Raw genomic sequence first — 14306 nt, forward strand, 5'->3', positions numbered from 1 at the left:
TGACTTACCTGCATGCGTTTCCTCAACGGTTCAATTACTTGCTGATGATTGTGTAGTTTAGTTGACCATGTAGTGACTAACCAAAATGACCGTGCCTCTCTTCAGTCAGACCTAGATAGTATTTCGTCATGGCACAGTGACTGGTCAATGAAACTAAGCATTATCAAACACAAAATAAGGAGGATTTCGCGCAGCAGTGTTCGTAAATATTCATTTTCATACTCTCTTAATGGCTGGAAATTAGTCTCCATCCGCTCCTACAAATACCTTGGTGCACACATTTCTAATAACCTATCATGGCATCATCATATTTATTATCTAATTAGCAATGCAGACCGTATGCTTGGATTTTTTCCGCCGTAACTTTTCTTCAGCACCCGTTTCAATAAAACTAACACTCTACAAAAATTACTTAGGTCCAAACTAGAATACGCATCATCAATCTGGGATCCCTCGTCATCAGTGCTCATTTCTTCTCTTGAGGCCATCCAGGACCATTCAACTCCTCTTATTAACTCCAACTATTCTCGTTCTTCCAGCGTGTCAGCAATGAAGTATTCCTATAACCTTCCTAATCTATTTTGCAGAAGAGTAGTTGATCGTCTCTGTATGTTTATCAAGTCTTTTTCGCTAATCACGATCTCAAGAACGCTCTCTTTACTGCGTTATCCTACATCCCGTCACGTGTTGATCATCGTTTTAAAGTTCAAGTGCCGAGCTGCTGCACCAACTTTTAAATTCGTTCATTCGTGCCAAAGACGTAATCGGAATGGAACCACCTCCCCGTCTCCATCGCCAGCAACGCTGATCGATCTTCATTCAAGACTTACATCTGCAACAATTTACCACAACTGTATCACCTATCTCTATAACTCCGCAATGGCATTGAGAGTATTTCAAATTAAGCAATTAAAATATGATTATTTATTTATTTATTTATTTATTATATTTTAATTTATTAATTAATATTACCTGTGCATATCAAAGCAGTGTGCAATACATCAATTTTCTTCGCTTTAGATGTGTTATTAGTAGCAGTTTAGATGTAAATCTACAGTCCAACCGCTCCATCACGAGACAATTCGGTTCGCCTGTTTGAGCTACACGACAACGTGCAGTATCGTCGTAATCTCAACTCAGATGGCCCAGAGCTTCTGCTTGTCCTACCACCCCATCTACGCTCCAGCGTTCTTCACCAGCTTCACGACGTACCAACTGCCGGTCACCTAGGTGCGCCGCGTACATCCGCCCGCACCTGCCGTCTGTTTTTCTGGCCTGGCACGTACCGTTCTGTGCGCTGCTACGTCGCTGCTTGTGAACGCTGCTAACGCCGCAAGCGCCCTTCAGCGCTGCCAGCTACAACCGATTGATATCCCTGCAGAGCCATTCTTCCGCGTCGGCCTTGACATTCTAGGCCCTTTCCCTACGTCCATCTCGGGAAATAAATGGGTTGCGGTCGCAACAGATTAGGCCGCGCGCTTCGAAATCACCCGGGCATTGCCGACAAGCTGTTCCACAGGCGTCGCTAACTTTCTCCTCCACGACGTAATTCTACATCATGGCGCCCCTCGGCCGCTCCTCACCGATCGCGGGAGGTACTTCCTCTCACGAGTGGTAGATGACCTCCTTCGTGCCTGCTCCACTGAACATAACCTCACCCCTGCTTACCATTCAAAGATGAATGGACTGACCGAGTGCCTGAACCGAACGTTAACTGAGATGCTAATCATGTATGATTCACCTGATCACCGTGACTGGGACAGCACGTTACCATTTCTTACCTTCGCGTACAATTCGTCACGGCATGACACCACTCGATATTCCTCGTCTTATTTACTGTTTGGCCGACATCCTGCATTGCCATTCGAGACTCTCCTTCCATCGGCCCCTCACTCGCCTACTGAATACGCCAGTGACGTCGTTAGTCGAGCCTGTGCAGCTCGTCAGTTTGCCCACGACCGACTCTGTGCTTCGCAGGACTCCCAAAGTTCCCGTTACGACAGCCGACACAGAAGTGTGCACTTCATGCTTGGCTCTCTGGTCCTCCTACGATCGCCATGCCACCGCGTTGGCCTATCAGAAAAAATCCTCCCACGCTACACCGGGCCCTAGGAGGTGATGGATCAACTCGGTGACGTCAATTAAGAGATTATACTCCTGCGCCCTGTTTCTTCTACCCCTTCGCTACCAACTGACGTTGTTCACAATTCCCGGCTGAAGCCCGATTGCCCTTCTAGCTCTTCACCTTCGTAACAAGCGCCAGGACGGCGCTTCTGCCACCGGAGGGTGACGTTACGAAGCGATTGATACGTGAATGAACACGAGGTTTGGCAGAGTGATGAAGATGACGATGAGGTCGCTTGCACGTGGGTTGGACCAGACATATTCTCTTGCCCTAGCTTTCTTTGTAAATAATTTGTAAATATATGCTTCGCTTACAACTTGCCTCCGTAACAATATCGATCGCATAAATTGAAAATCATCTTCCTGTAGTCGCTCAACTTTAACGTTTTCTTTTAAATGCAACAAGTCTCATCAAAACTGGTGCAATGGTTTCAATCCGCCCCCCCCCCCCAAAAAAAAAAATTTATCCGTTCTCATGTATTTACATTGGAGCTCCCGAGCTAGAGCCTCCTTAAAAGCACTGTAGCTTGGGCGGGTGTGCAAGACATGATGAAATAACTTCAGTTTATCCTGCAGACGTGTGCCTTGAATGTGCTATAGTGTTATAGCGTAGATGCATGTTCCTTCCAGAGCATTCTATTTTAGCTCCTGACCTGTGTTTGTTAAAATTAAGCCACTAGAGATGTGTTTGCGCTGTACAGGTAAAGTCTGACGGCGATTGCATGTTACCGCTACGCTAAAACCTTCTAGTGTCTCAAGGGCGAAAACGTGGCCCAAATAATACCGCAACCAACAATCATTCATCCAAGTAAACACTCGCCAGAACTACAAATTGCGTCATACGTGAAACAGATCGCGTACCAGCTACATGCACTTTCTTCTAATTGATATTCACCGTCAGTCCCCGTAGTGACAGTGCATAACGCATTGAAAAGAACTTGCCAATCTTCATATATCGTTCACAGCGTTCATTTTTTGCCATGTCAGCATGTTGTACTACTGAACAAAACGTAACTTCCGATTTAAGAGAGCGTTCACCGGACTAATGGAAGGTAATTACGCAATCGAGCCACTTTCACACGCTAAAGAAGAAAGAAGTATACACAAAATTCTACAAGTTAACTGAACAGCCTGTTCGCAGAGTATGCTGTATGCAGTACAGTGTCTGTTTGGAACCATATTAACACGGCAACAAACTTTAGAAACGACCATCAGGGACCAGAAAGAGTCCACAGGATCTCGCTCTACCAATTTCAGTCCTGCCCATTCATCCAGTACGCTTTGTCTAGTCGCGTTTCAACGGCGAATTATAAATAGCAAGCCCGATAACGCAAGGATGGCAGGGTTGCAAAAGGCAGATCTAACTCGACACAAACAGGCTCGGCAGATGTGCGGGCAACACTTTACCTAGTTTATGGAGACGAATAAATGCACTGCCCAACAGATAGTCTATCCTAGCGAGCGAAGCGGAGGAATGAATGCGTCTTTCCGCGCGGCGTATGTAGACGCGACCCTACTTTTCTACTATGCGTGTCGGTGGCCGGTAGCCCACTGCGGTCTGTTGGGCGACAAAAGGTGCGGGAACCACCACCGCGAGGCTTCCCCGCGTATGTGGCACCCGAGGAAGGTCTCCGTGCAATTACCTGCTCGGCCCGGTCGGATGCCAAGCCGCAGTCCGCCGTAATCTGCGGCAGAAACGCGCAAGACGCCATTAAAGCACCGCCGAACTCCACGAGAATGCGAAGTCTCAAAGGAAGATCCACACGTTGTGCCGCCCTTAAGCACTAAAATCTTTCAGCTCTATAAGGGAATAAAACAGGCGGGAATATTGGGAACCGAGAGCTTGATTCCGAGAGCTTTCGTTTGTTAGAGCCACTTGACATTTGAAGGCCGCCTTCGCGAATAAAATGTCCGACATCAGGATTGGCTAAAATCTTACCCTATGAAATATTGTGGCGCAAAAGCTTTTTGTGAATACAGGCCCAGATTCGCAGTTATCATAAACAACTCGCGACCGTGCCCGGTGCACAGTCAGCAACTGACACGTGGAGTAGCGCAATCATCAATTGCGAACCCTTATTTGATTGATTGATTGATTGATTGATTGATTGATTGATTGATTGATTGATTGATTGATTGATTGATTGATTGATTGATTGATTGATTGATCTTTAACGTTCCAAGGTAACACTGGGTCCATTAGCGACGTCGTATACGCGGAGGGCTCCGCACTAAGTTTGACAATCTGAGGTTCCTTAACGTGCAACTAAATCTAAGTAGACGAGCATATTGCAACTTGCGACCGTCGAAATGCGCCCACTCTGGCCGGGAATTGAACCCGCAACTCATTCTCAGCAGCGCAAAGTCATAGACACTGCGCTATCGTGGCCAACAGAGCAGCGAATGCGACGACTCCTGGTTTACTCGACTCCAGGGCCAGTTCCCTCCTCCCCCCCCCCAAAAAAAAAGAGTCCTTGCGCTCGTAACAGTTCGTAAGAGCAGGTGACAGTAGGTCGTGATGTTGGACATATAGTTAGTGAAGGTGACCGACCAAAGGCAAACAGAATCTAGAAACGAAGAGCTCCGCGAATTCGGCCCAAGATTTGCGTTTCCGAAGACCGTGCGCGTCGTGTAACATACAAATCTTGGGCCAATCACCACTTGGTAGGTTGAACTACCTAGTACTTGGTTTAGAGTTACTACCTCTGAAACTGCGCGCCCACGCTGGCCCCTGTCCGTGATTAGCTACCGGCGGCAAATGTGTCGTCGCTTATTATAGTGAATGTAGTTCAACGCAAACTCTGCATCGTGCATACGGTTCGCTGCAGCCCTGTTTATGCCCATCATGTGCCTGCAGCTTACGGACACCTCCGACGTTGTATACTATCCGCGGTATTTTGGAAACCATAACCATCAGTGTAGTCTCTTACTCGTCGAAAGAAACTTCACCGATCGGAATAACAAGCCGAAAAGCCGGAACACTTCTGCGTTAGCAATAGCTAGTCTTATGACAACATCTATAGCACATTATACAGGTGTTCATCTCGTCTACATTTACAATCACAACATCAACAATACGAAAACACCAAGTTTCCTAATGACAGCCTGCTTGCTTGCGTCAACCGCGTAAGCGAGAGCGCCTCGTTTGCTTTCCCAATGACTGGACGTGGGCCAGCTCTTCCGGTCAATTAAAAAACGCGCATACACCATCAGATACCACCGCTGGCACCTGACGCGCGTTTCACAAGAACTGAGGAAGAAAAACATTCGAGATGCATGCGGATATTTTTCACGGAGGCTCTGCTCATGTGATTCGTTATCAAGGGCTCTTGCGTGCTGCCATTTTGTCCGAACAAAACAATTGCCACTATGGGGCACGCTTCAGTCGAACATTTCGTCGGCTTTATCCATTCCTTGAATCTACTAATGGCTGTAATAGCTTTTGTACGAAAGCGGTGTCCAACTCCTTTACTTTTTCGCTCGATTGAACTGTCAGTCATTGTTCACGCACCATTGCTGGTCAAACGTTCGCTAACACTACTGGGTGGCGCCGAATCTTATGATGAACTGCTTTTTGAAAACGTGCCCAGTACTTGGCTGGTATTCACAAAAAAACACTTCGTTTACTAGAACGCGTCGCGAAAACTTTCGTCGCGCCCGATAAAGTTAGCGAACTTTTTCCAAGTCCATGTGCATGATAAATGACAGAGGGTACCGCCAAACGAAAAACTTGAAAAAAATTAACATACTTCCTTGTATGTTTTATTTCCTTCCCGGTTTCAATATTTTTTTCCCCTGCAGACTGCTCAAAATTAATTCCAAGTGCGAAGACAACGAATGCAAGCGCAAGACTAGTAGAGAACTCGCATAAAACCACACAACAAACTAAAATGAAACGGAGAAAAATATAACTACATAACATTTCTATTAAGGACTAAAACATAACGGTGCAATTAGAAGCTGAAAAGGACTACCAACGCTAATTTATCCTCTTTCCGTTATTTGGAATGCAAACAATCGAGCCCAAACGCGAAGACAGTGCTCGGTGCAGTGTTCTATTTCGCCTATCGTTATTTGTGCTTGTTTTCTAACATCCATGCATGCGACAAACCACCCGGCTATGCACTTTTATTATCTTTGCGTTCTTCCTTGTCTTTTAGTTTCATTCTTGATTTTTCTTTCATTTTATTTATCATAAGCTTTATTCACATTTGCACTAGTATATGTTGGTGACAGTAAAAGTTAAATGCTGTCGCAAGATTCAAGGACTACCAAGGGAAACATTAAAAGAAAGAAAAGGCGCAAGTTGCGTGCAAGCAACTAGTTTTCACCAGCAGTCAGTACGCAATTGTAAGCTGCTATGTGGTTAAGAGACAGGACTTTGCTCCGTCCTTTAAGGTCCCTTTTGTTCTCGAGCCCTTGCGCACCAATTAGCTTTCAGTGACATCACCTGTTCACTTTGGTGGAACCCGCGCACAGAACTTATTCGCTTTTCGTACTTTGGGTCAGTTATTTTCTCTCAAATGTCGCATCATCCAGGACACCGAGAGCTACCGACCGAAGTGACTGGCGCGAGTGGCTGTGCAGCGCTCCTGATACGACGTAACCGCGAACAGCCTTGGCGCGGTTGTTCTGACTATCCACGTAGAGGCGGGCCTAATCTTCGGATATAATGATCTCGCAAGCTGTCGTGCAACACCGCTGCGTCCGCGCGGTCAAGGTCCCGCGTACAGCGACGGAGGCCGGCTGTCACGCTTGCCTAGCAGAGCACATCTTCCTCGACTCGCAATGATTTCACGACGGCGATGAGATTCCTGCACGCTTGCCGCGTAACCTCGCAGGTCGTCTTGGTTTTCTCAAGATGCTGCTCTGTGCACCTGTAAGGGCAGAGCTCTGGAATATTGCCGCTGTCAGCATGACAAACGCGCCACAACGTTCTACACACGAGCAACCGAGGGTGAGCGCAAGGGTTCTTGTAGATGAGTTTACACAAGGCAAGCGAAAATCTCTTCATGAGCTCAGAGACAAAACATAGACAAAGACTGCTCATCTCGTTATGCCCGTTGTTGCGTTTCGCCTGCGACACGCGGTTTTGCCGGCGCGACTGCGGCGGGGCGGCAGACATTTTGGCCCGTTCGGCGTCGCCGCAACGCTCCCCGCCAGGCGTTTCCAGGCGTTTCCAGGCATGTTCCGATGCCACGTGTCTTCATGTGCGTGTGTGAGTGTATGTGCCATTGTGCCCGGACCAGGCGATGCGACAGCAGGGGTCACCCTCTCCTTCCAGTCATTGTGCCCGAACCAGGCGGTGCGACAGCAGGGGTCACCCTCTCCTTCCAGTCATTGTGCCCGAACCAGGCGGTGCGACAGCAGGGGTCACCCTCTCCTTCCAGCCTTTGTGCCCGACCGGCGGCAGTGTGCGTCACCTTAGCCCATTGTACAATCACGTGCTCGTCTATTGAGGGGTTCCTTCTTGCCCTCAACTGCGAGAGTATAAAAACAGCTGCCCCCGGACGCCAAAAGGAGGGCTCCGATTTCTTCTGTTGAGAAAAGTGCTCTCCCGTCTCTCTACTTCGGTCAACCTGACCGCCAACTCTTTGCGATGTTAAAATAAACAAGTTGTTTTGTTGTTACCAGTCGACTCATGCTTTGCCGGGACCTTCGGATGCTTCCAGTTGTACCCCAGGCCGCCAGGCCAACGCTACCCTTGGGGCTTGCGACCCAGGTACAACCACGGGCGTCAGCGCCGAGTTCCCAACAACCGATGCCATCGGTAGGATCCAAACACCGTATGGCATTATGACCGATGTGCACTTTAAATGTCACAAGCTGTCAGGCCACTGAACTTTCAACCAAAGAGCCGGCTCAGGATCGTAGATTGCGGCTCGTGTTTCATGCTCGTTGCATCAAAATACTGTGGGTTGAGGAGTGTTCTCGCCTTAGCTGGAACGTATACAGCCAGAAGGAGCAACGGAGATTAACCACATCACTCAGCCGCTGCTCTCGTCATCTGTGAGAGGCTGTGCGAGCTAACGTTACAAACATTTTCTTTCTTCTTTTTCATTACGTTTTTGTGAAGGTTAATGAAAACGGAAACTCCGCCGTCCCTTCCTTTTCTCTGCGTGATTTCTCTGCTTGAAAAAGCTAGGAGCGAAGACAACAAAAAGCTTCAAATAATTCGCTTTGGTTTTCGGGCCTTGTTGGCACCCTCTAAGAAGCTCTATTGCAATATGTCATGGTTCCGATGTGAGTCTCTTACCCTTAATTATCACTTAAATTTGTGTGTAGCTTGTGGGCGCTGCTAGACGTGCTAGAAATAACGGAGAAAATCGCTGAGAACGTAAACAAAAATCGTAATAATGTGCCCGTTGTACATTTGCTTGCATCAAGATTGACTGGAATTTGCTCCCACCAACCATTCTAGGGTGAGAGGTCTTTGCGAAAAGCGGTCCTGCTTAGAAGAGAGCCTGCTGACTCTTTTCTGCATCTCTAGTATTATAGATCACTTGGCCCAACTTGAAGCACGGCCGCTATATCAGCTCTTGTTTCGCGTCCTGTACGCTGTTTATTTTTTCCACGTTGCCCCTCGGGCCACAGCGCAGTCAAGCAGCTAAAGGCCTGCCCCGTTCTGTAACAAGCAGTGCGACTCAAACGCTGTACTCGACGAGCCGTGCAGGTCCGCTGCCTCTGTGCTCACCGAGTCCTCGCTGGTAGTGGTAGCCGAGCACCGCCAGCGCGGCTGCCATGGCGAAGAACATGAGCAGGGCCGTCGAGGCGACGCCGCACAGGGCCCGCTCCAGCCGCGTCCGCCGGTGCCACCATGGCGGGTTCCTGCGCAGAAACAGCAGTCAGCAAGTGGCCCGCTTCGAACGCTCGACACGCAGTTAGCGCCTGGCAGCCCCAAAATAGTGTGCCTATCAAGGTGAACGTGTTCGTGATTTCGAAGCAGAATACACCTAGTGCGTGTGTACCGGGCAATGTCGGAAGCAGTGTGATGTGCAACCTCCATGACAGACGGCAGCAAAGTAACGGTAAATGAAATCCCCCTCCCCCCTTCTCACTGACGCTGCTGTACTAACAGTAAGAAGCACATTCCCTCCTCGCCGCGCTCAAAATCCCATAGGAACGCTGTATTATCTGCTACGCAGTCGACTAGGTGACTAACGTGCACAAGTGTTCTGCGGCATCATCGTCGAAAGGCTAGCGACGGCATCGGTTCTGACGGAGAAGCACGGCACCTTGTCTCGGTGTCAGCGGGAGCTCGCACTTGCGAACACCTCACAAACCGACGCGCGATATGAGAAAGGGGCGTTGCCCACAATGAGCTTTCTTCGACGCTGCGTTCTCCGCGACGCGCGTCACACTTAGCAGCGGCAGCTGCGATTATAGCGGGCCAGTGGCCCGGAGCATCGGCGGCCCTGTGTATTGAACCAGCCGACAGGTGCGTCAAGCGTCGCTGACGCATCCTTACGGGCATCCGTCGATGGTCCGCTGCAGCGGTCCGACGTCCAGCAGGCGGAACTCGTCCTCCCGGGGCTCCCGGGATGCGCCGGCGTCCATGGCGGAGGCCTCGGCTCGCTGCTTCCCGGCCCCCGGTGGTGAAGCGCGCCCTTCGCCCTCTTCGTCTTCCTCCCCTCCCGCCCACCGCTGGCAAAACACGCGTGACGCGCCCAGCGCCAGGACTCGACGTTTTCGTCCCGGACATGACGCAAACCGTCGGCTCCACACTGCTGTATGATTTGATTATATTTAAGTATGCAACCAATGCTCGCTTGTCAGACTTCCACATTTTCCTTGCTGCCTACTTGTCGCCTCAATCGAGAAGGGGGCTGACAGGTGGAGTAGCACACTGTGGTATAAAGATTATAAACAGGGATAAAGTGCAACAGAAAGGCAGGCCAACGTTTCGATTGGACGACCTATCTTCGTCAAAGTCATTTGAGTTGGTTTAGTTCATTTTACACATAGAGGCAAGAATAACGAGGCATTGTAAAGGTGTTTTGTTTTAACAAAAACAACCGGGCCCGTATTCACAAAAGGCTCTTACGCCAGAACTAGTCGTAAGAACAATTTTCATCCATTATACATATCATTACCGAAGACAGCCGACGAATGGCAAAGATCACTTACAAACCAAACACTTTTAAATTCGGCCCCGCTTGTTTTGGGAAAAGATCAAAGGACTGAAAAAATAACATACCATACTAAAGTTTATCAAGAAAATCGTTCTGAAACAAGTAGAAATTCCTTCACGGCTGAGTTAGCATTTATACAGCAGCGTCCAAAAGCGAGGCGAGGTTTCTCTGAAATGGAATGTTCGACGTGGAGACATTTACTCAAGTTGCTGAACCCGGTGCTTCTAAAATATTTTTCCTTAAATATGAAAGACGGCAACAGAATAATAAAAAAATATTAATCGTTATTGCATTTTCAAGAAATCAAGACGCGTTTTTCTTCCTCTTCGTCACGGTGTTGCTGAGCCCGACAGTCTCCACGTGTTCTGCATCGTTCGGTTGCAGGAAAGGGGCACATCGTTTCTGATCAAGTGGCGGAAAGCTCAGCTTTGCTCATCTGCGCGAAATAAGTATCCTAATAGAAAGACAACCCATTTCTGAAGAAACCTTGTTTTGTAGCAAACGGCCAGTTTTCGCAAGTGCCCAGTGTGCATAGTAGATCACGTGCTGCTCCTCAGTAGTGCAGAAATTTAACGCGATAGGATACTCCCCCAAATACTATGAAAATCGCTCACCGAGCGTACGGCATAATCATAAACACAATATAATCTAATGTGCAATAAAGTAAACTGCAAGTAAACGCTGCAAGTGATAAGTGAAAATACAATTAATGTGGACGTCACGCAAATGCCAAGAAAATAACCGACGTTCTATCAAACTAAATGTCTCACTTCTGCTTCAGCTCTTTGCTGCTATAATTACACCGTGGCTTGGAAAGCAATCCTCTGAGGCGATAACCTTCGGCTTCTTTCTAGTAAATCATGTGCGGGCAAGCTGCTAGAGCATATCATTCTTAGCATATTTAACCATCACGTCCAGCAATTCGACCACCTATACCCACGACTATTCAGCTATCGGCGACACACGTCGACTCAAGATGTGCTCGTCCCAATTTCCGAATAAATTATTAACAATTCAATCCCAGCCCAACTGCGAGCCACACTTGCTTTTGACGTGGAATAGGCGTAAGACTATGCAACCCGCGACAGGGTGCTTGATGAACTGCAACGGACAGGTTGCGGCACACGGTCCTGTACAACTATATCCGCGACTTCCTCCGTGCACGAGCATTCACCATGAACGTCGGCGGCGTGCTACTTCCCTATCCTTCCCTCATGCTCAAACAGGAACACCTCAGGGCTCCGTACCATCCCCTAATTATTTAATTTCGCCATGTTTAACGTGGACCGGGCACTGCGGTCGATAAGGGACGACGTTGATTACGTAAGTTATGCAGATGACGTCACGGCGTGGATCAACACAGGTTCCCCTGGCCACATTCAAAATACCCGATACCAGGCGGCAGACGTTGTTCAGTTTGCGGAGCAATTGGCTTAAAATGCTCCGCTTCGAAATCTGAACTGAACCTCACGCATAGTCCAGGAAGGAGCCACCTCAACTTCCCCCCCACCCCCGCAACCTCCTCAGCAAAAAAAAAAAAAAATCATCACTCAGCAGGAAGTGGACATCCCACAATCCACCAGCATTAAGTTCGTCGGCCTAAACATTCAAAAACACGATGAAGGAGCCACCACCATACGGCGCCTGCTGTGGCAGAGAGAACAGACGCTTGACATGCTCCGTCGGGTAATTTCTCATGATAAGGCACTTAAGAAGATGGACATGCTCCACCTCTGGGACACCCTCATTTGCCATTTGACACCACCATTTGCCATACACTAAGCTAACGCAGCCGCAAGCTGAACAGCTCGAGGCAGTCTACTGCAAAGGCATCAAAGTGGCCTTGGGGCTGCCTCTCAACATCAGCACAGCACTGTTAGACAAAATGAGGCAGCACAACACACTGACAGAAATAATGTCTATTCACCGCAGGAGGCAGCAGCTCCACCTGGTCCTCACTTCCTTGAGCCAGGCCATGATATTAGGAAACGGGTCACGGCGCCACCACCAGAAATAGCCCCCATTCCGCCAGAGAAGCGGCAACTCCTGCACATCGCTCCTCTCCGTCGCAATATGCACCCCACTCGATATGCCGAAAGGCGCTGACTGCGTGTTCTGCAGCATATTAAACATGTTCTCAGGTATCGTAACCCGCTCTGCTTCTATAGAGACGCCAGAACATCAAAGAAACGCGTGGTCATAGTAGTTGTTGACCACCATGGACACAGAAGCGACAGCTGACCCAGGTCTCGCTAAGACAGTGGTGAACGCCATACAGCGCCTCCCATCCCTCTCTGTTGAGGCTGCTCCGATATTTTTCACTGACTCTATGGAAGTGGTCAGGCGTCTCCGAAATGACAACTTTCCAGCCCGTATGGCTTCAGCCATCACTGCGTGCTTATCCTATCTCATCGATATCATATGGATACCAGGACACGCTGCAATGCCATGTCATTACACAGCTCGCCAGCTAGCCCACGACCTCTTTACTCTGCGTTTGGCACTGTAGGGCCTGGCCAGCCAACGGACAGCCTTGAGCGCTCCCCTACCCTTGAGTCTTATCGCATGCTGCGCCGTCCTTTCCCTCCTCTCAATCGGGCCGGCGACACTCCTTCGACAGACTCAAATGAATACGTTTCTTACTTGTGCGTAGCGCCATACAATCTATGGAGGAGCGGGGCCTCGTCCGGAGCGTGCGCGCTGTGGAGGTTACCCTAAACTGCCCCACACACTCTAGAATTGCCCGTTTCCCTTACCTCCTCTCCCCACTCCCTCACTCCTTCATCGGCGCAATATCAGCGGTTCCTGCAGCCGCCATTGAGCCGGCTCTCAAACAGCATGACAGTGGACCTAAGCAAGATGAAACTTTTCTTCATCGGTTGTCAGTGGCGTCTTGACCTTCCAAAACGGCGGTATTCCACAAAACGGCAGAAACGCCATGAACTAAGGGACTCGATCTGCTCGGCAGACCATCGGCAATTCGAGCTGAATAATGTTTCTCTCTTTCTATCTCTGTCTGTGTGAAGCGACCTCGTCATCACGGTTTCATAAACGGTGCAGCTGTTCATACGACTGTGCAATTTCCCGACTCAGCTGCACCTTAGTCTGCGAAGAATGCCTTTGGAGAGTTTAACTTTATTTGGGAACTAATCACGATTTTCTCCTGCCAGTCTAATTGTTTTCGTGGGCGGATGCTGAAGATAGTGCAATCTAATTCAGCGATAAGAAAACACATGGTGGTACGGTGGTAACGAGAGTGTTCTGGCATTCTTCCCTTGTAACAGCTAGTGTTTTGAAACGCTGTCGTTGAGGTGCTGCGCATCTGGTCGAATACACAGACGCTGTCCCTTGATACGCTGTCCCTCTCCAGAGGCTGTCACAGACGCTGGACGGAATTACGAACAGGTCCTTGACGAAATGGCATTCGAAGAGAGAAATAGAGCTTGATTATAGCAAGGAAGAGGCGCTATATTCTGCAGCCCTTTAGGAAGCACGTCTCAAGACCTTGGGGAAATGTATGGAGGCAAACAACCGCCCCGGTAGCAGCACACATAGCTGACAGCCGCAGGCATGCGGCGAATTTATAGCTTAGCCCCGTGTCCTCCAGAAACCTAAACAGGTGCTTGAACGCAGAGCTGTGGTGCCTGCCAAGGAAAAGAAGTTGCGACGCCGAGACCACCGGAAGACCCAGGCGTTGAAGTACCAGATGGCTCCCGCTCATAAGGCATGGTGGTAAGGGAGTGCCACCTATAACACAAAGTACAACATAGTGCCACAAATAACTACTTCCCAAAGCATGCTAAACGATTCCTTGAATAGCAACCGGGGTTGGTCCTTCATAATTGTTTGACGCTACAAAGACGCTGTGTGAGACCGCGACACGTTCCTTCACTGCCTCTGTATGGAGAAAACTGTTGATGGCGATTGCAACATAGAATATGACTCTTCTGCGCACAAAACCTCCACGAGGTACCATACTGACTCCAGCAAACAGGTGGAAGCCTCTAATCGAAATCTTGCAAACGATGTCCAAAATGCAACAAAAGAAAA

At 48.9% G+C, this 14306-nt stretch overlaps 1 protein-coding gene across 10 annotated transcripts in view; it reads right to left on the reverse strand.

Moving 5' to 3' along the window:
• Nep2 (M13 family metallopeptidase neprilysin 2) overlaps positions 1–14306 on the reverse strand; it is a 190306-nt gene that overhangs the window by 43867 nt on the left and 132133 nt on the right. For 5 of the 10 annotated variants that reach the window (XM_075684366.1, XM_075684367.1, XM_075684371.1 and 2 more), the window contains exons 2-3: positions 8819–8952; positions 3768–3809 (exon numbers count right to left, since the gene is read on the reverse strand). In XM_075684366.1, the coding sequence (XP_075540481.1) occupies positions 3768–3809; positions 8819–8952 (176 nt within the window). Of the gene's footprint in view, positions 1–3767; positions 3810–8818; positions 8953–9092; positions 9230–9286; positions 9415–9592; positions 9697–14306 lie in introns of those variants that run through there. The other 5 variants (XM_075684368.1, XM_075684373.1, XM_075684372.1 and 2 more) reach the window with 5 other exon arrangements.

Source organism: Dermacentor variabilis, chromosome 3, assembly GCF_050947875.1.
Source record: "Dermacentor variabilis isolate Ectoservices chromosome 3, ASM5094787v1, whole genome shotgun sequence".
In the NCBI taxonomy this organism is placed as follows: domain Eukaryota; kingdom Metazoa; phylum Arthropoda; class Arachnida; order Ixodida; family Ixodidae; genus Dermacentor; species Dermacentor variabilis.